The 21,424-nt window shown below is 42.2% G+C and overlaps 2 protein-coding genes and 1 long non-coding RNA gene across 4 annotated transcripts; 2 read left to right on the forward strand and 1 right to left on the reverse strand.

Annotated features, from left to right (window-relative positions):
• The first annotated feature begins 369 nt into the window (after positions 1 to 369).
• Positions 370 to 18,320, forward strand: LOC119557354 (probable calcium-binding protein CML12). Of its 2 annotated transcripts, XM_037870091.1 has the most exons (5): positions 376 to 512; positions 15,386 to 15,597; positions 16,044 to 16,824; positions 17,018 to 17,227; positions 17,284 to 18,320. In XM_037870091.1, exons 2-5 carry the CDS (start codon positions 15,595 to 15,597, stop codon positions 17,454 to 17,456), a joined length of 1,167 nt encoding a protein of 388 aa, XP_037726019.1. In that variant the 5' UTR covers positions 376 to 512; positions 15,386 to 15,594; the 3' UTR covers positions 17,457 to 18,320. The 2 variants fall into 2 exon arrangements, with proteins under 2 accessions (XP_037726020.1, XP_037726019.1); XM_037870092.1 differs by lacking the exons at positions 15,386 to 15,597; positions 16,044 to 16,824; positions 17,018 to 17,227; positions 17,284 to 18,320 and adding exons at positions 7,997 to 8,236; positions 8,296 to 8,989; positions 9,208 to 9,525 and having other exon boundaries at positions 370 to 512.
• LOC119557355 lies at positions 12,144 to 14,512 on the forward strand. Its single transcript, XR_005220070.1, has 2 exons — positions 12,144 to 14,078; positions 14,134 to 14,512. It is a non-coding gene; the product is annotated as an uncharacterized LOC119557355 (long non-coding RNA).
• Positions 18,321 to 19,990: 1,670 nt separating the features above from the next.
• LOC119557498 lies at positions 19,991 to 20,634 on the reverse strand. Its single transcript, XM_037870270.1, has one exon. It carries the CDS (start codon positions 20,493 to 20,495, stop codon positions 20,088 to 20,090), a length of 408 nt encoding a protein of 135 aa, XP_037726198.1. The 5' UTR covers positions 20,496 to 20,634; the 3' UTR covers positions 19,991 to 20,087.
• Between the last annotated feature and the right edge of the window lie 790 nt (positions 20,635 to 21,424).

Raw genomic sequence — 21,424 nt, forward strand, 5'->3', positions numbered from 1 at the left:
GTATTTTTGAGTACGAAAGTTATCGGTACCACTGTTAAAATCAGAACAGTTCGCTGTGCTTTCAATAGGAATGTTAAGATACATAACAGCCAAAGTTGATGACTCGGAACCTATCTCATGCAGAAAATTGGTCGAATATACTCGAAATGAGCCTATAATTTTAATGAAGGTAATAATAGAAAAAATTACTAACAAGAAAGCTGACACACCATGCAACTTTTAAATTTTACAGTACCGCTGTAGAAAATCGTCGAGTGTTAACACTCGTTTTGTAACATCAACAGTCGCCAGGAACATCGATGAGTCCAGAATATGTTAAAAATGGAGGCATCGATGCTTCTATCGCCGTTTCCACACCTCTAGCCTGGCGCCTATATCTTTACAGTTAGTTTTTTGCCGATTTCGCCGCGCCTGGAAGCGGAAGTTGCGGAAGGTTCGTGGTCCCCGGATACCAAAACGTCAGAATTTGTCCGAATTTCGTACTGTTAGCTCACTGGATTTCCAACTTGCGTGTAAGCCAAACAAAATCTAAACTAAGGAAAGTTCAGTTTTTTTTCGAGTGAATGTGCGTGTATGTGTGTGTGCAAGAGGGAAGAGTTACTTGCACTTTTTCCTCATCATCCGTTGTTTAACCGCCTCTGCTTTCAAGTCCTGTTCCGCTTGGTTCAATTTCTGGGAATTCCGGAATTTTCATTTCCGAGAACTTTGATCTTCGGAGATCCCTGTATTTCCTATCTGATTGACTTTACTCTGGAGCTCGCGTATGTGACATAGTTGAACGCTTTTAAGATTTATTATTTTCTCCTAACCTAACAAAAACTGAAACCAAAGATAACCTCACTATTCAGTTTCCAGAGAAAGACAGACAGATATTGCTTTTGCCGTGCCTTACTTATAAGAACTGAGAGCAAAAAAGTAAGCTTTTAATAAGAATGGGCGTCTTTTAAAACTTACACAAATTTCAAGATCTTGCAAAAATAAATTTTAATAAGATTAAAAAAATATGAAATATGTGCGTGTGTGTGAGCGAGAGAGAAGAGTCGCTTGCACTTTTTCCTCATTATCCGTTCTTTGGCCGTCTCTTCTTTTAAGTCCGTTCGTCTTGGTTCAATTTCTGGGAATTCCAAAATTTTTATTGCCAAGAGCTTCTTTGGTGATCCCTGATTTATCTAGGTGACAGGCTCTCTCTGAAAATGGCGTACGTGGCATGTGGCATAGTCGAACAATGACTGAGCTTATTTAGTTTTCGGCTACCCTAACCTAACATAACAATCAACTGAGACCAAAGATATTAACCTCACTTTTTTGTATACAGAGCAATTAATTCTGAGATTTCACAATATGCTATACATAACTATATACAGAAGTAAATATAGTTGTATCTTTAAAAGATTTTCTGTATATACTAAGTGATGTTTTTAAGATATGCATATGCATATGGTTTTTTTTAAGTTAATGTGTATTAAGTATTCTGCATGTTGGCATATCCGCCAAAAAAATGTAAATGCTACCATCCATATTTTTTGGCTACCCAAAAACCGTAATATCATAAATGTTGATTAAAAAGTTTAGCTTTAATCCGGCAGCCTACAAAGTTGAGTTTGAAAGTCGTTTAATTGGCTTAAACTAGATTAGGGGACTTGTTAAAGGCATTTTAGGACTGTATTTAAGCTAACACAATTTTGAATAAAACACAATTACAAGCGGAGTAATTTAATAATCAAAATGATTGGTTAGTTTTTTCGCGAGTTTAAACGCCCTCTAATTTTCGTTCCCCCGGTCATGCATATTCAAATCAGATATTCAAATTTAATCAAGCTCAAATGTCAGGGCAATATTTCAATGGGAATTACCGAAAGTCCAAAAGCGACCAAAACCGAAATGCAAATATGGAAATGTATCGACATGGGGGGGTGCAGATAAAAACAGGACCGGATAAATGGGAAAATCGGATAGCTCCGGGGCGACACATATGAATTATTGACTGCCACGCCCCCTGCCCCAGGGAAGGTCCCGCCCATTACACAGAAAAAAGGAATACTCCCCATATTTTATGTGTTCTGATAAGTCAAAATCTTTCCAATTTTGGTGACCTCTCTTTTCTAAATTAAAGTGAATAGTATTATGTTATATCTTTTAATAATACATCAGATCATTTCCAATTCTTGATAATATAAAGCTAAATATAGTAGGAGTGTCAAATCATCAAATAGTATACATTTTTCTTGCTGTGCATATCCGTTTTCGCGCCCTGGTCAATTAGGGAGTGTGGCGAGTTTTATTAAATTAAAAATCGCTGCCCTCCTTGGCCACATGTCGATGTGCCTTGAGAGTAAAAAAGGAAGGCAATTAGCCTGGCCCAAAGCGTAGGAGGGACCCGAGCAGAGGGTGAGAAGGCTAATTAAAAATTACGCCAAATACAATCAAGAAGGCGGGTCAAGAAAGTGAAGGAGGGTCAGCAAATCTTGTTGCGTTAATTGCAGCCCAAGACTCCACTTGGCCAAATGCTGTTGCCGGTTTCAAAAGAAGAAGTGGGAGCCAAGTTTCCAGAGCGGAGACGTGAGTCGCGTCAAAAGAAATATTTCGATTTCGAAAAGTCTACTGCAGAAAACTTCACATTTTCTAAATAATAAATATTTTGCAATACCTACCACTTAAACTAGTGCTATTATATAAATAGGTCAATTGAAATACTATTTGATTTAACCTAAAAATCAAGTTAGAACATGCGACAAGAATAATATTGATAATACAACAGTTTCTATAAGATTATCACGAATGTCTCAAAACATTTTAATACATCTAATCCAATCTAATTAAGCAATTGCATGTTCCTAGTGCCTATAGGTATCCAAAATCACGCGTTCATCTCTGCTGGAATTGTCCCCGGATTCTAGATTTCAGATTCTATATCCCCTGCCCCCAGCCACGCCCCCTTGCGCCCACGTTGGCCTCAGCTGTCAGTCTGTCAAAATGTGTAGCACACTTTTTTGGGTCGCCTGGCAATCGAGGAAAGCACGGGGAAAGCGGAGAAAATGGGAAAGTGGGAAACAAGGCGGAAATATGGAGGCACCGAGACATTCGCCAGGGCTTATATAATTTGGAGTGCAGCCTTGTTGACGCCAAAGTTAAGCGATTAAGTGGGGCGGATGGCGGAGGCGGGTGCAATTGCAGCCAAACGGAAGCAATTAGAGAAATGGCGGAGCCTTTCGAGAGTTGTCACCGGAACGGAAGTGGGGAAATAGTTTCGCGGGTCGAAAGCAATTACACAAATAGCCAAACAAATAGCAAAACAAATAGCCAAACAAATAGCCGAGCAGCTGAATATGCAGACGAATCATTAATCAAGCGGGCGAAAGATGACAAATGATTGTCCCCGAAATGAAAGCGATCACCGGAGATATGTTGGTGTTTTCCCAATTTTCCCGGGTTTTTCTGGGGCTGCTGCATCGCCAACTGAATGCGCTCAATTTAAATTTCTAACAACACCCGCCGCAGAACAGCAGCCACACAAACAAGCTTAGCGAGTTGAAATTGTTTTTCTCCATTTTCCACTTTCCAAAACCCCCCTTTTTTGGATTTTCGCTCTTTTATTCCTTCCTTATTTCGGCTGCTTCCGCATTGACTTTACGGGCCCGAAACAAAAGTAGAACTTCCGCTAAATTATGTTTTGGGCCACAGGGAAAGTGGGAGAAAAGGGTTGTAAGTACGGCGGGTCCTCCAATTTCCCCTGCATTCCCTTTAAAAAAGATATGGAGGACTCTCCTGGGAGTCCTTCCTTTCGTCAGAGTCCCCTGATGATTCATGGCCCTCGAGCTTCTCCTGCAAAGAAACGCAAGAAGGCCCTACTTGGGATTTAATTTGGTTTTCACAGGGTTCAGATCCTGGAGCTTGAGATATCTGACACTTAAGAAAATATTAATTAAGGGACTTAGAGCCAGAGAATGTTCTGATGTTTGAAAAGCATATGTAACAAAAATTGGCTTTGGGAATATTGTGCAAAACGCCTTCTGCGATCTAATAATATTTTGATCGACGGGGGTATTTATTTTCATTTGTCCCAGTGTAAATTAACACAAATATATACGCACTTACGCTCAACGCCTACCAAAGCAGGCTGCCTTGGAAAATGCAATTTAAATCATAAAATATAATTTTCATTTAATGAATTGGATCATGTTACAACTTGTCAGCCCAGTTTCGTGTGTGTGTGTGTGTGTGTGTGTGTCTCTGTGTGTGTGACTTCACACACATTTGCTCAAAAAACGCACTCATGAAAATATATGGCATATTTTACTTGAATGAATCGCAAGGCAGCAAAGTGGAAGAATTTGCAGTTTGCGAAAATCTTTTGGTGCGAAAAGTTTGCCAATGCAGCAGAGGAACTTTTGCCCTTCGTCTTTGTGCCACGCCCTCCGCTCTTCCGCCCCTTCATTTCCGTTATCAACTTGATTGAGTCGAAAGCATCTCTCAGCTCTTAGCCCAAGAATTCCGCAATGAAGTCGGCTAAAACCAACGAAAGGGATGGCAAAGATTGAATGCGATGCTGGCACTGAAGGAAAAAGAATGAAGGTCCTGAAAAGCCCCTAGTTTTAGGGAAAAGCGCCAGCTGTTTAGGGTTTTCGAAAGTGGGGTTTATACAGTTTTGTAGAAGTTCTCTATATCACTATCAGATATATTCGAAACATACTGTATCTTTAGCTTCACATTCGAGACTTCAATAAATACTTCTTCAATTTAAGAGCATCAAAGACAGCAAACATTTTTTTACAGACTTGTTTTATAACAAATAAGTAACTCTTTTACCTTACAGAAAAAATTTTGAAACACACAGCACCAACTGTTTTCAGGTCCTAGAGATTTCGTAGTACTCATGCTGATTTTCAGTTTTTATCTTCCATTTCCAGTTAACGTGATCTCATTCAGTTTTTGCTTAGTGCACCTACGTACATATATTTGCGGGCTGGTCTAATCCCGGCCAGGCGACATTGGCCCGCTTGAGGGTTACGCAATAAGCTGTTACCCATTTCCTGGCCCGGTGTTCAGGTGAGCGGCTTCCGAGTGGAGGGCTCAAAAAAGTGCAGCACAATGACAAGTATCCCATAACGGGGCGCTTGATGGTGGCCTTGCTTGTCCTTACTCGTGTACCACCAGCCACCATACCAACTCCCACCACCCACCGCACCCCCACAAGGACTCGCCATGTTTCATGTTGTCCTTTTGGGGGCTGCATTGTTTGGGAAACTGGCAACAATAACCGACGGCGACAAAGAAATGCAGAAAGAGAAGGGCGGCAGCAAACAGCAGAGCAAAAGCGACAAGAGCACACACATAAAAACATATTTTTCGGCAAAGTGTAATCCAAGTGGTTACCCCCAAAAAGCAGGCCAGAAGTGGGGGATGGAGGGTTTTATCTTACGGCATTACCCAGCCAGGGGTCTTAAAATGGCCGAAGCAGAACCTATCTTTCCTTAATTAGCTTCGGTAGAGGGCCCCGTTCTCGTCCCCCCAACAGTGGACTCAATTCGAAGTAAATTTAAGAAATAAGTGTTCTTTAAGGTTCTATCATTCCGTAACTTCCCCAACTAGTCCCTACTTTTCATATTGTTTTGAGGGACATACTACTGTTCGGTTGTTCTTTAAGTATCGCTTTCTGGATTTAAAATCTGTATGTGCCTTATCACAAATCAGAGGACTGAGAAAATTGGCAAATTTGCAGCAATTTGCCAGGCATCCGATTATTTATTGGCTGCCATAAAGTGCTGTCTCCTATCGAGATGCATCAGCAAAATACGAAATATCCGAAACACCCAAGTATCCAAACCCAAAGCACACGAGACACACACATCACAACTTGAGCATGCCATAAAACCCCAGTCCAGAAATTCCAGCCGCAATGTTTGCCCACCGAACACACCACCATGCCATCACCTTCGCATCCTTGTTAATTTTGAGGCGAGCATAAATTAATTGGCTCGCCTCGTTGAGGTCGAAGTTGATGGTATGGAAGTGGATTGTCGATGGCCTCCTAATGGCCCGTTTTCCGTTTTCCGACGCCAATTTCCGACTCTCGGTGGCACAGTCTCACAGTTTCCCAGTTGTCAGGTGTTCCGCAGTTCAAGCTGCTCATCAGTCAGCCAGTCACTCATCCGCAGTCGAGCTGGGCGAGAGTCAAGTCACAAGTTGTCAGCCACTTGGCGTGGAAATGGAAATTCCTTGTTTATAATTTATGAGGGGCGGACGACAGACAGAGCGAGGAGAGACAAAAGGCCCTGCCAAGTGACTGCACTTGGGGATTTGGAGATTTACATGCATAAGGAATGGCCACTTGACATTTCGGGCCGGTTGCTCACCTGTTGGCATGAATAATGGAGGCGCAGCTGAGACGGATAGTTTAAAGTGGGCTTAAAGTTGGCCTAAGCCCGAAAATAGCCCCAGGTAACTTGGCCGTCGGACGAGGGATCGTTATGAAACTGGGTAAAACAATGTATTTGCATTCGGAAATCAAGCATACTTTGGGGGGAGATCTTGAAAAGATTTTTGAGATCACGAGCTATTACTCTAACCAAAAACACCATGAAATGTTTCAAATAAATTATACAAAGAACCTTCGAGGCAAGGGTGCCCCTAGATTGGATAACTCGGCTGCTTGACATGGCATCTCCATGGAACTCACTTGCAGTTCCTGATCCCCAGTTCCCAGCTCTAGACATTTTCAAGAAAATCACCCAATAGACAGCTGAGTTATGGTAGTTATAATCATTTTCCCCGAATTTAACCCCCTCCTTGAAGCTGTCACACCGATTACGGTCTTCAAGAGCCACGCATCCCCTTGACTGACTTTCTTTGTGCCGAAACACATCATAAAAATGTTGATATTAAAATAAGCCACAATGGCAGACGACGTACACTTAAAAAGGACCCAGAGACTTCTGCTTAGTGGGGCTCTCGAAAGGGAAGAGCCAGCAAGGCAAATCCACTTCGCAAAAAATGTAAACCTTTGAATATGTAAGCGCAACAAATAACAAGTTGCGCGCTGAGAAGATAATAAAACGCATGTAAATGTGCGCGATGAATACGTAAAATAGATGAAGCGAACGAAATGTAAATTTGGCCCGGAAAAAAGAGGGTGGGGGTTAAGTGTCGAGGCCGGTGACATCGCAAAAAAGAGCACTGAATAAAAGGCTTAGGTCTGTCTTTCCAGAACGAAAAAGTACAAACAGACGGCACCGTAAAAGCAACAGCTACAGTAAAACCAACAGAACAAGGACCAACAACGGGGGATAAACATCTAAATTGCAAAGCACGAGGGGCGCAGGTGGGTTAAGGGGGCGGGATGTCTGGGAAAACAGGGCGGGGCCCTCCATACATGCATATGCATGGGGAGCATACCGAAAACATTTCGCAATGCTCTGTGTTTTTCTCGCCTTTAATGCGGGTTCTATTCTATGGGTATATGGATTTCGTGGGAAAGTCTAAGGAATGCAAGGGACTAAGCACCAGTTAAATCGTAAAAGTTCGAATCAACGATACTTGAATACTTATTCTACAGGAAAATATGTAGGTCCCTAACCTGAAAATTGAGTTCCTTGTTTATGGTTGTATGTTAGCGATTTAAGAAATGATTACATATTGTATATCCCAACTTATACTAATAGGGTATTCGAATAGTGATCACATTTCATCCCTTTTTCGCCCACCCAGTCTGCTTTGTTTGTTGTAAACGCTTTAAGTTGTCTTGTCACACGCTTGTTTGTGTTATTTTTATTTTGTTTTGGGTTACTCAAGGCTGACAGGACCTTCCACAATTAATTTGTCATCTCTTGAGACCCATTTAGCTTATTCCCGAGTAATTTGTGATAAATGAATGCCTCGCTGCCTGTTTCCCAGAGTTTATTTTCTTCGCTATCGTTTCGTTAACTCCATTTTGATTCAACCATCCCAAAAACATCCTCATTTCATCATCCCCATCTTTTTATTTTTATTTTCTTTTTAGCATCAAAATGAGTCCCGCATTTTTTAAACAGCTGCCGAATGGATCTTATATGCGCTTGCCAGCTGAGAATAATAGACCCATGGCTGTCCTTAAACTTGTTAAGGATCCTCTAACTGGTGCTTATAGGGTGCTTCCCCAAACTCCAAGCCCTCCAAATTGTGTTTCTAAACCCATCCAACCTCTGAATGGTGTTCTCGGACTCATTCAAGATCCCCCACAACAACCTCCACCACCACTGACGTAAGTCGAGCAGTCACCGGGCTCCGGAATTTAACTGATTTTTAAGGTCCATTTCCCAGGCCTTTTCGGGGACCCCCGCAAGAACATCCACTATCGCTGAAAGTCGAGCAGTCACCTGGCGTCGGAAGTGTTGCTGATTTTAGAGAACTATTTTTTGGGCCTAATCAAGACCATTCGAAACAAGATCCACAACCGATGGAAGTAGATCAGCCATCGTCCTCCGGGGGCGTATTTGGTGTTAAGAATCCAAATTGTAGTCCCTTTGTACAACTTCCGAAACAACTTCCGCCACTGGTGAAAGTGGGGCAGTCATTGCCCTCCGGAAACGTAGCTAATGCTAAGGGGACTTCGGCGGGCCTTTTGATCCTAAAGCCAAAGAGCTACATTTTTAAACCTAACAACAACCACCTACAAATGAGAAGTGTACTGAGGCCCATTCAAGAAGAGGCCAAACGGCATTCGCCACTAAGGAAAATCGAGGAGTTATTGGCTTCGGGGGAGGTGATCAAACTCGGTTCGAGGAACAAGCCGCCCAAGCCAATCCCGAGTCCGCTCTGCCAAGTTGATAACGATCCAAAGCAGCCCGAGGAGCAGAAACCGCTTATATGCGGGGGGTTCGACAGCTCAAAGATTATGACCATGGAGGAAATCGAGGACGAGCTCCGCAATCCGCTCAGGGATGATTGGATGACTTGGTCGTCGATGAGCGAGGAGATCAACGACCTTGTCCAGAACCGTTTCGAAATGGAAAGAGTGAGTGGTCGCGGCTTAAATATGCAAATTACTAGAATATGGATGGCTGGACTATTGAATTGGTCGGCTGTTTTTCAGGCTTTCGATAAACAATTCAACAGTTTAGCAATTTTGGGTTATACATTTCGGGCATTCACATTTTCCTACCTCATTTTTTAAATTTATAATCATTTTTAATTTTTTAAAATTATTTTCCTCATTTCATGTTTACACGGAAGAACATGGAGTTATTGGAACGCATCGTAGAAAAACTTTAACTCATCAAAAATCATCATAAATTCCACTCGAAAAACATTGCCATCAGAAGAAGGTCATAGTCTTAAGAATTCTTCGAAAGATCTCACCGTTGTGCCTAAGAAAATGTTATATTTTTTTCAAAAGATCCCACGATGTGCCACAGAAAATGTTATATTTTTTTAAGGATTCAAAAAATGTGTTGGGTTGAAATCACAATAAAATTCAAAATCTTTATCGGTTGCATTTTTAAGCTCAATCATTATACGACGGGCTCACGAAAACTTAAGCGCTTTAAATCTGACAAAAATAATAAGAGGGTGCCATAATTTAAAATTGCTTACAGTACTGGCTATATTTTTCTTGGCTGTCGACAAATTAAGACAAGAAAAGTTGTGTTTGAGCAACGACTATCTGCTTGAAAGTCGGCGAGTTCTTTGGTTCAAGTTAAATTAAAAAGTAAGCCAACAAAAGTATAATTTATGTGGAAATGAGCAGGGAAAGCGGCGCGCTGATCGAAGTCATTTCTCATTCTGTGCCCAGGGAATGATGCAATTTCCCGGTGTTGCCTAACTTTCCGCCCGACTTTCCCCCAATTTTGCGCAACCACCACAAAGGCCAAGTTTCTGATATGGCAGTCGAGCAGCTGCGGCAAACTTTTTTGGGCCGAAACTTTCGCCTTTTGGGGTAATTGTTTGCACATTCCGAAGTCCTGCTTTGAATCAATTGAATTTCCCTCCCAGTGCCTTTCCTTTGCCCGTTTTCCTTGGGGAAAAGTTCGGGAGACGAAAGTGGTCAAGTTTTTGGCCAATTGTGGCTGCAAGTCAAGTCACATTTATTGCCATTCCACGGGGAAAAAGGGCGATGGGTTTGGACCTGGTCAAACGGCTCATAAGTCGTATGCAAATGTCACAAACAGACAAATGTGAATGCGGGCTCTGTGCCTGTGCTCTGTGACTAACGATCCAAACAAAGAAAGGAACACGCGCACAGGCGAACGAAAGTCGTCAGAAAGGAGAGTTTGGATTACAAAATTGGCTATTTTTAAATTTAAAAGTGCCTAATTTCCAAAAATAACAGATTTATTTATTTATTAAAGATGATAGTAAAGTTTACAAAACTAAGACTAACTTAGGGGAGTAATACTGGCTGCGGGACCTAAAATTAAAGGATTTATATTTTGCAATTTACTATATTATGGTAAGCAACCTTAACAAAAACTATATTAAATTACCCCATTAAAATGCCCTCTATAGCATTCATAACTAGTTCATAGAACCCATTGCATTTTTAAGTATTCAACAATTTTTGGGAGATTCTCGAATGCTTGGCTTCAGATGTTCCTAATTGTCAGCACAGTCTAGAGGGGCCCTAGAAAGTATGCTACGTTTTGGGCACCCATCCCCAGCTAATGGGTCCTGTTGAAGAGGAATGGCGTTAGGGTGGGTCCTGCGTGCCAGACAAGGAGCTCAAGTGGGTGGACCACAACGTCGCCACTTGATTATCATGCATATTCATTCATGGCACTTTAGTTGGTCTTTTTGCACATGTGGCAAGCGGCATGTGGCATATAAATTATGTAAGGAGCGAGGCAACAAGCAGCGGAGTAAGGTAAGCCAACGTGAGGGGCAAGTGATGCGGAGATAAGCGAGAAAGAGGCGAAACTTCTGTGAATATTTCTTGTAAAATGTAACTACTCCAACTTGATTTTTTTCCTATCAAACATTGTACGCGAATTCTTTAGAAATATCGCTGTTGCAATGCAGCGTTTATCAAATACTTCAAAAGCTCGATTTTATAACTTGTTCGGGTAAAAACCCTTGATTAAATGCTTTCAACTTGTCAACAATAATCTAGTAGTCTTTTCATTTGATCAATATTATCGACATGATACCGGTGCAATCGGTTTATTCGATATTTGATTCGATACACATCCCTAAAGTTCCTTCTTCTCCACACATCGCAAATGGCTTTGTTTGTTTTGCCTGTTCTTCGCTTTTTTGGCCTGTTTGCGTTGTTAAATTTTTTATTGCCAACGAAATATTTACGTGCAGGCGAAATGAAGGAAAACAGGAGGCAAAAAAAGAAAAAGCAAGGAGAAAAGCGACTTCGCTTTGTTGTTTTGTTTGCTTTGCTTGATTTATGCGTGAACTTTTTGTTGCCTCTTTTATGTACGAATTGTGTGTTCGTGGCCACCGTATCCCACACATCCAAACCCCCCCCCCCCACATACACACACACCCAGCCACCCACTCACTTGCACATGCAGGGGCACTCGCCGTTCATTGGAATGCAAATATAACGCATACGCAGCGTATGACAATTTTGCCAGAAGGGCCAAGGGAAACCTGCAGGACGAGAGTTTCGGAACCTGCAAAAATGATATTTCGTTTTTTACGACTCGTTCGGCTAATTGATTGCATGGGGGCGTTGTTATCCATTTACAGACTGCGGTCACGCGGTTATTACGCCCACCACATACCACCCACCGTCGACAATGCGCCCCTCATTTTCCACAGCCAACAATTTAAATTAAACAATAAAATGCGCGCCAACACATTTTGCGGTTTCTGTTTTTCGCTTTCGACAAAGTGCTTAAATGTTTGCCACAAATGGTCAAAATGGGTGGTCCTTGTCATTTAAAATTTATACAGGAGTTTAGGATTTAATTTTGCAACGAAGATCTGACACTTATTTTCCACACATGAACATATCCCCAAATCCATATTGTACCCTTTTCTCGTTTGTTCTAAAGTCTATTTAAAACTTTGAACATTGTATTTATTTTCTCTCACAAACGCTGATTAGCCGCTTAAAAGGCTCCAGCTCCTCTTTCCCCGAGAAAGGTGGACTCGGATGTCTGTGGCTCACACTTTGATCCTCCTCGCTGAGGACTAACTAGCAAACACCGACTAAGTTATGCAGAGCAACGCATTTGTCGCCTGGATGGATGAGAAAATGTTAGAAGTGGTAAAATAAGGGAAAGTGGGTGAATTAGACAGCGAGGCACGGGGGGTTGAAAGTTGTGTCTTCATTTATTCCATGTCAGAAACTTTGCACGCGACTGCAGAGCAATGGAAAATCCAGAGAAGCGACGTTAGGGAATAGAGAACGAAATGACACACTGAGAAGAATGGGAACTAATGTCCCAAAAGTGATTATAATAATATGTTAAATGAATAACAAGTAAGGGTAATGTTCTTTATCGGTACAATGGAATCTAGGAAAATGTAAAGACAAGATATTTCCATCTTTCGCAGCTTTCAGCAATGCTTTTCCTTGTGCAACGGATTTTACTCATTCTTTTCTGATGGTTTTCATGATGTTCATTCTGGGGATGCCTAGGAGGGATCATCGTCTTACATGCAAATGACTTTTCCCAGCTTTCCCCGTCCCTATTGCAGTTTTGCAGCCATTGTTCCATGTTACCATTCGTCTTAATGGACAAGTTAACGTTAAATGTTAATTAAATATGCGTACGTGCGCAATGCGAAGGGTTTAAGCAGGATGAAGCGTCTGCAAAGGGACCTCAATTTAAATGTGAAAATGCTGGCAGTGTGCTGTCAAATGTCCTTGGCCACCTGGGGTGTCCTCGTTCTCGCCTTGGCACTTCCTTTTCGGGCGTTTTTATTGCGGTTTTCACCCGTATGTGGCTTCGTCCTCTCATGCTGGCCACATCCTTCCTGGCCATCTGTGCTTCCTCGAAATGAAAAAAATATGCTAAAAAACTGCCGGTCACACACAGCCACAGCTACAGACACAGGAACAGTCACAGACAGGCCATCGAAATGCAATTTTAAAGCGAAAAAGAGGAGCGGAGAAATGCCTCCAAAGAGGACTCCCCCGGCGGTCCAGTGATGTCCCTTCCTGGCCACAGCGATAATCGGATTTCCCATCCTTTTCGCCATCCCCGGCATTAAGCGCCTTGGCCGCTTTAGCTCCTTATTCACGAAGCTGGTGGAATTATTTAAATTTCATCTGAACGCCACCACTAAATAGGCTTTCATTTTGAAGAAGGACTGCCAATGGGGCATGAGAAATGCAAAATATGGCACATCATCTTCTTGAGCTCAAGTTTTAGTTTATATACCATGAAATGCTACAAAAAAAACCGAGACATTAAAATAAAGACAGCAAATTAATTTTCGTCGGAAACATACCTCTGTAAAAGCCTATTATAATTACAACTTCGCAAAAAGCATTTCTTGAAGCCAAATCATAGGGAACATGGGCACACTGCAATATACATACATACATATGTATGTAGGTAAATAAATTCCGCTAATTAGGTTAGATCCGCCCATATAGAGGCCTGGCCCGCAGAATCTTATATAAATTCTCCTCAAGCGCAGTGCCCAACTTGGCTGGCCCTTAAAGTTGGAAACTGATCACAAAATTTTGGCTTTTGGACAATTTAAACGCCAAAGACCATTATGAGAAAACAATACGCAGGCGCAGCTGATTTTGATTGACATACAAAAAAAGGCCCCTGCACACCGCATGATCTATAACATATAACAGTGGGCTGTTATGCGCCTAACATCGATTATTAAAATCTGTAGAAAGCAAGCACGTGAAATCGATAATAAGCCAAAGCTTATCAAATATTTTTCGTACATAGTTTGGTTGTTTTTAAATCAATTTGTTTTTGATTTTTAGCTGTTTTTACTCTCCGTACAAAATTAAAACGTTACAACCCTGATCCAAAATACGAAAACTCGAGTTTGGAGTAATCGTATTTGCACCACATCAATAATCGATTTCTAAAGCGATAACATCGCTCAGCTCTTCACATTGAAGTGCAGTGTGCCAACGACTACCACGTTTTTTCTGGACAATTCCTAAGAATTCAATCGTAAGAACTTTTTTTTATTTATTGCGGCGATCTAGAAATCTATATTAAATTTCAGAGCGATGGATGTTCCAGTATGCCGTGCGTGCATGGGGCTTACCCAAAACATGACCAACATTTTTGAGACTAAGCACGAGTCGGGCATTCCAATCGCCGATGTGATTACCAAGTGCACTGGAATTTCAGTTAAGAGACAGCCAGAATATCCCGAAGTGATTTGCTCGTGCTGCCTGAAGAAGGCCAATAATGCCTTTGAAATAATTGAAACCTATGAGAGGAGCTATGAGGCGCTGTGCAAGAGAGTACAGGAGAAGCAGCAAACTCAAATTCAGAAGGAGCAGTGATACATATATATACGTATACATATGTATACCCAGTTGGTTGTCAAAAAACATTTGAAAGAATAAAAACCTGATCTCAGCTCGTTTCAAGCATAATTTGCTTAATGTGTCTCATCATTTCTTGTGAATGGCAAAATATAGAGAAGAAGCTGCTTATTTGGCATAGTTTTTTTCACACAGAAGTTTACTATTTGTATGCCCCCATAATATTCGCAATGCTTTTGTGAAAGGTGGCGAAAAAATTCAAAAATTCCACAAAGTCAATATTGATTGCTGGCCTCAAGTTAAATGTAGTCCAAACATGCAATCATTTTTTTCACTTTTGCGGTGCCACAGAAGAAGCTTTGGGCATTTATTTCCTGACTACGTCTGCTTTTTTCCCGGATAGCTGACAGGCAATTGATGCTTTTATTGTCGCGCTCACTCCTTTGGCCTCCAATGGTGACATGAATGAACGCCAATCAAATGGATTATTAGACTGATTATACCATTCAGTCGGCTGCGCTGCAGGGATTTTGCACTGGCTGTGGATTTCCGTGTGAATGGTGGTGTTTTCAGATGCACAGCTAAAAACAGCTTTATGTCGGTTTAATATTCGCAGGTAAAAGTGGTATTTACGGGCCCCTTCATGAGTGAATCTATTAAGAATATGTGTTTTAGATTGTCAAACATATGCCATGAAAAAATTGTACCCACCTGGAAAAGGTTGTTCACATTCTAGTCGTCTGACTGAAGATTTTCATACCCTATAGATGCAATTACACAAGTATTATTTTGATCATTTTCCAGATTCAAGTAGATAAAAAAGATATAGATATGTGAAGTCAATAAAATTTCTCCCTGTGTGGATGGGCTCGGTCACGTTGGCTCTTTGGTGCCGACATTTGTGGACGTGTCCACTATGCAAATGGCTTTCCATCCTTAATTGCTTAATTAACATATGTTCCCCGCTCTCGCCCCCTTTTTCAGCCGCCGTTCGATTTGGAATTTGCATATCCTGTGAACCGAAAGCGATTGCAAGCGGAGGAGGAGGTGCCTTTCAGGAGGAGCAGGAGGATTCTTTGCCGCAGATCCCCTGAAGCGGGAGGAAGGCCGCCACGTTGGAAGGAAAACGGCTTTTCACGGCAGTTAATAAATTTTTAACTGGTTCAACAATTGCCCGCGAGTTCCGCCAGCTAATGGTGAGTGGGTTTTAGATGGAGAAGGTACCGCCTCATTTTGCAATCAACTTTAACGCAGTAAAATGAATGAAAGCACAGGAATTTTATATACATATCCTTAACATTATTTTTCATTATACAAATTAAGCGTAAACATGCTTAAAAAAAACACAAAGGACAATAAAAAATGTTTGCTTGTTGGGATAGTCGTAATTGCATAAATAGAAAATTAAAAGCTTGTTATAGCTAACCGATTATTTATTTAATTATGACTGTGTTCTATTTGCACTTTACATTTGAAAATGTTATTTACTAAATACACTCTGCTAAAAATGAATCTAACTAATTATTAAATAAATATGTCAGAAATGGGAAAGCGTTGCTTATAACAGTTTTGCTAATTATTATTTACTAATATATATTATTATTATTATTATTATTTTTTAATGTTTATCATTTTTGTATAGACGAGAAACGCGGCTGTAAGTGGCGATGAACCCGACGAGGAGCAGACGTCAGCGGATGGCGCCGAGGGGGAGGATCAGGAGCTTCAGGATCGGGAGGAGCAGGACCAGGTCGAACAGCCGGTGGATGGTGGCCACCACCTCAGCAGGGAGCAGCAGCCTTCGACAGAGCAGCGCCGTCAGAGGCCGCGAAAGAAACTAACGATGCCCCAGGAAAAGCAACCACAACGAAGTGCTGCCACTGCGCATCTGGAACAGGCGGATGCAGATGCGGATACGGATTCCAGCTCCTGCGAAGGCATGCTCAGCCACAAGCAGAGGAGCACGCGGGTCAGCTACGCACAAAGCCACCTGCAGGAGGAGGACCTGGACGACTACGACTACGACGAGGAGGAGGAGGAGGAGGACGACGGCGAGGAGGAGGAGGAGTCCTACGACGACTACGTACAGTCCTCAAAGCCCGGAGGTCGACGTCCTCCACCGCGGGCCGCCTTGAGTGTCCGCAGCAGACGCAAGACGAAAACCCGTCAGATATCCTATGCCCCCTCGGACTTGGAGCTGGGAATCGGCGACGGGGCGAACCTGATCGAAGGCGAGTCCCTGGACAAGCGCCGCTGCATCTCCAAGGGACAGATGCGGGAGTTCCGCGAGGCTTTCCGGCTGTTCGACAAGGACGGCGATGGCTGCATCACCAAGGAGGAGCTGGGCACTGTGATGCGATCTTTGGGTCAGTTTGCCAGGGTCGAGGAGCTGCAGGAGATGTTGCAGGAGATCGACGTGGATGGTGAGTAGTCGATAGGTTAGCACTGGAAACTACCACCTATGTAGGTTTATTTTATCCCTATAATGTAACGATTTCCCATAGAAGTAGTGTAACCAAATAGGGAAATAATAACACAGAGAATAGTTTTACCATTGGAAACCCATAATAGAAGCAGGGTTTGAGATGATTTTGGAATTTCGGATTTTCCTTTCAGGCGATGGGAACGTGAGTTTCGAGGAGTTCGTTGATATCCTGTCGAACATGACATATGAAGACAAGTCGGGTCTGTCCTCCGCCGATCAGGAGGAGCGGGAATTGCGGGACGCCTTCCGCGTTTTCGATAAACACAATCGGGGATATATCACAGCATCCGACTTGCGAGCAGTACTGCAGTGTCTGGGCGAAGATCTCGACGAGGAGGACAGTAAGTTCCCATTGAGCCCATACCCCTAACACTCCCTAATCCCATCTTCCATCCAGTCGAGGACATGATCAAGGAGGTGGATGTGGATGGCGATGGGCGCATCGATTTCTACGAGTTCGTTCACGCTTTGGGGGAACCGGAGGATTCCCAAGAGAACGACGACGAGGAGGAGAATACCACATCGCCGCTGCCCACGCCGAAATCGGCCATTTCTATCAGTTACGACTAATTGGTAATCGACTTCGTTACATGTCCAAAATGAGCGATTGTCTACAGACGAGTTGAAGTTGAAATAAAATAAAACAATAAATTAAACCGATACTCGAGCCACGGACGGTCGACCTGCAATAATATGAACCGCTGAGGATGTTCATCAATAATCGAACGACGAAGACTCGGAGGGTATCGCTGATTTCTAATACTCGATATGACATCGATTGACCTTCATTAGCCAAACAAATTAAAGATAACTCATCAAATTTATTAAATTTAAAGTGAGAGAACGCACAGCTAATCAAATTAAAATGATTATTAAATATATATAGCCTACTGAATAATCAAATTCCAAAACACTTAACCGATAAACGATTTACTTTACATCGATATATGAGGAAAACTAACTCCAATTTTAAAATCGCGATCTCTACCTTTCAACTTAAGTCCAATTGGAAATCAAAACTAATTTTAGCTTGTAACCAATAAAGATAACTTACAATATCTACCATATCCACGGGTTTTTCAACTTAACAGCACAAGTACATATATTTCAAGACATATCATTGAAGACGCCTCTGTAAATGTGTTTTGTAAGCCCCACTGAACCCATCCTTATAAATATGTACCCATATGTCTCTTAAGCTCCCCCACGTTTGTCCCCTATTCTATTTACATTTTTGACTTGCATCGTGTAATTTGAATACTTTTATTTGTTTAGGAAATATTTGCTCAATTATTGTTGCGGCCGTAGAGCAACATAAAATAACATAACTTATGCTCGCTAATACGAAAATTCTTTGAGTATTGAACGAAAAATTTAATGTAATTTACAATTTACAATTTTAATCCAAATTTCGAAAATCCCCAAAAAACGAAATTATAAATAAAATGATATTAAAAAGATTCCAAGAATGTTTATTATTGGGAGGGTCTTTACCGATTTTGGTTTCCATGTATAACAGGTTACGAAACATGTGGACCACTTAGCTTTTCATTATGATTTTGGTCGCTTTAGGGTTTTCGCTACTTCCGCCGGTATCAAAATTTTCCCCCAACTCAACAACTTTACAATTTTTTTTGGAACAAATTAGCATATAAGCTGTGTTGTTGGTCCTCCTGGCAACCGCTGAGACTTTCCTTCCCGTTTTTTCCCTTTAAACAATTTCCGCATTTATGTAGGACAACACTTTTGTTGACATCCCCGATTGCCAACGAGCAAAAATATTGGAAGAGGACTGAAGCCCGGGGAAATGACTGAACCAAACAGATTGCGGTTCGTTCCCGGAATACCCCACTTGACCAACGAGCCAGCATCCCCACATCAAAACCGCTCAGTTGTCAACAATGTGAACTTGTGCACTTACGAAAATATCAATAGATTAACTCATAAGTTCGTACTTTTAAAAATAGAGCCTAACATGTTGCATAATTATTCATTATTTTATATACACCATCAATTAGGAGAGGTGAATTCATCAGAATTATCAGCTATCATTAAATTATCTGAAAATTGCAGATACGGAAATTGTAAACATATTTTATTGCAGACATTCCTCAAAATGGTTTTCAATTTTTGTATGTAAACAGTTTAAAGTGCTAACTTTTTTTTGTAGTGCATTTGAGAAGGCAACGTAGACAAAAGTTACGTTAATGGTCAAGTGCTCAAGTGCTTGGCCAGCAAAATTATGATGCCATCCCTGAGGACACGCCCCCCCGACAAACTCACACATGTTTGGATACACTTATACACTTCGTTCGGTTTGGTTTGCAGTGCGTATACGTTATGTTTTTGTTTGGGCTTTGTCACGGACCAGAATGGACTCGGATGCCATGATGGCATAGTGAGTGGCTCGAAAAGGAGGGGGCGGAGTCGGCGGAGGGCATAGAAAACCCTATGCTAATGCTGTGCACATTAGCAGGGCTTTTGGCATTACATTCCCTGCTGTCTGCCTCCCAATAAACTGAATAACCCATAGTTGCGGTCGGGCCTAATGGCATCGCAATTGACAACTATTAAATCGATGTTTCAAGTGGTGGTCTGCCCGCCAGTTTCCATTCCCCATATTCCCCACTCACCTGGAATTCTGCTTGTGGTTCAATCAAGTCGCTGGTTAGCTGATAGTTTATCCATTATCCTGTAATTGTAAAGATAGAGGATTGTTATGTTTTTCCAATAAACAGCTTTATAAATTAAAGGCGTGAAAGACTACGGTCCGTCATATGTGATTAAAGATGAACAAGTAATTGAGATATTTTCCCAAAATAAAGATATAAAAGGTATATAAAAAGAAATTATAATTGGAAGTATAATCCCTAGCCACTACAGGGTATTTTAGAGTCCACTTCAACCATTGCTCCTCTCCTCTTGGCAATTATAAGCGATTAAATTGTTGTCGACTGATTAGCATTAGGTACATAACAATTGCTTTGAGGGAGAGCGGAAAGTGGAAAAGGTTCCCCGATGCCATTGGTGCCCCCGGGGGATTTCTTTTGTGGGGAAAAGCGTTCTGTTAATGGCAGACTCCGGTTTTTTGCCGGTCATTATTTCTAATTAATTTTAATGAGGCGCCGCCATTGATTGATTGATGCTATGAAAAATATATATGCACATATAGAAATGAAAAATGAACTCAAGAACTGGGATCTATTGGAGCTCGAGGGGATTGTTGAGCACCCGCTCCTTCTCGCGGCTTCTCTCCTGCTGTTCCAAGGCCAGTTCCTGCTGCTTCTTGAGCAGCTTGTTGCGCAGCAGGGTCTCCAGCTGGACGCAGAACTCCGACTTGGCGATGCCCGTGTCCAGGTAGACCTCCTGCCAGTCGCCCCGCCTGCCCCTACGTCCGTATGCCCGCCGGTTGCCCTGGGAGGATCCGCCGGCCATCGATAGAGAGGTCTCCGATGAGGAGCGGCGCTTGCCGCGAATGAAACTGTATCCGGGCAGCCAGCGGCGGAGCAGGCGGTCCAGTCGGGCCAGGAATCCCAGCTTGGAGGCCTCCCCGCTTAAGCTGCTCCCTGGACTGCCGGAGAACTGACGACTGGCGACCTGACCCTCCATGCTCGAATTTGCTCTATTTTCCGGGGTTTCGTATTTCACAAGTTTGCTTCAGCTTTGTTTTGGGGGAAGGCACTGGTTCACCGCTTTGATTTGATACTCGGAAGGAACTAGAGCTGCCTGCTGGGTTCCCTGCTTTCCATTCACCTCACAGGTTGAATAAGAGATAGATGAAACTATTGGCAATGCTCGATATTTTGTTTTGGTAAAGCATATCCCCATAGCATATCCACTTTTTTTCTGTGCACCACTTAACCGCTGGCACGTGATTTGTGACCCTGCATTATGTGCTCAGTGTCCACGTCGTAATGCGACCCCTGAGTGGCAGCTCGAAAGTGTGGAGAGATGTCCTGTGCATTCATCCTCACAATTCAACTTCATTCCTGGTACAGATTACCCAGAAAACTTGAAGTCATTTCAGAAACTGATGGGTTGAATGCGGGGCGACCAAGGAAGCACAAAAACCATCTTTGATTTCTCTGCTTTTGGTTTGTCCTTCAATACATTTTCTTTTGCGAGAAATGTGGAACCATTTAGTTCGGCCATTTAAGAATCCGTGTGTCAGATTGACTATAACACTACTTTACAGCCAAACGATTTCAGCTTTAAAACCCCTTTCTCTAGACTACTATGTTCTTCCTGTACACGCTGGTATCGAATCGGTCTTGAGATATTGGCGAAAAACATTTTTTTTTTATATTGCACGATTTAAGAGCTGATGTCAACAAATCCAACTATTTAACCGTTCGGCAGTTGACACAGTCTGAAAGTAGATAGATGTACCTTTTCGAGGACATATTACTTTTTGGGATCAGACTCCAATTAACGGAGTGTAGTTAATCACGGCAGCGAATGCCAAACGAAAATGTTCAATTAAATAGCGAACAACCTGCGCGACAAAGCGGCGAAATCTCTTCTCTTATGCGGTCTTT

The sequence above is a fragment of the Drosophila subpulchrella genome, chromosome X, assembly GCF_014743375.2.
Source record: "Drosophila subpulchrella strain 33 F10 #4 breed RU33 chromosome X, RU_Dsub_v1.1 Primary Assembly, whole genome shotgun sequence".
NCBI classification, from domain to species: Eukaryota; Metazoa; Arthropoda; class Insecta; order Diptera; family Drosophilidae; genus Drosophila; species Drosophila subpulchrella.

Coding starts and splice junctions, on each gene's coding strand:
- LOC119557354 (XM_037870091.1), top strand. Junction 16,825..17,017: donor GCAGGAGATCGACGTGGATG/GTGAGTAGTCGA, acceptor TTTTCCTTTCAG/GCGATGGGAACGTGAGTTTC. Junction 17,228..17,283: donor AGATCTCGACGAGGAGGACA/GTAAGTTCCCAT, acceptor TCTTCCATCCAG/TCGAGGACATGATCAAGGAG.
- LOC119557498 (XM_037870270.1), bottom strand. CDS start 20,495: ATGGAGGGTCAGGTCGCCAGTCGTCAGTTCTCCGGCAGTCCAGGGAGC.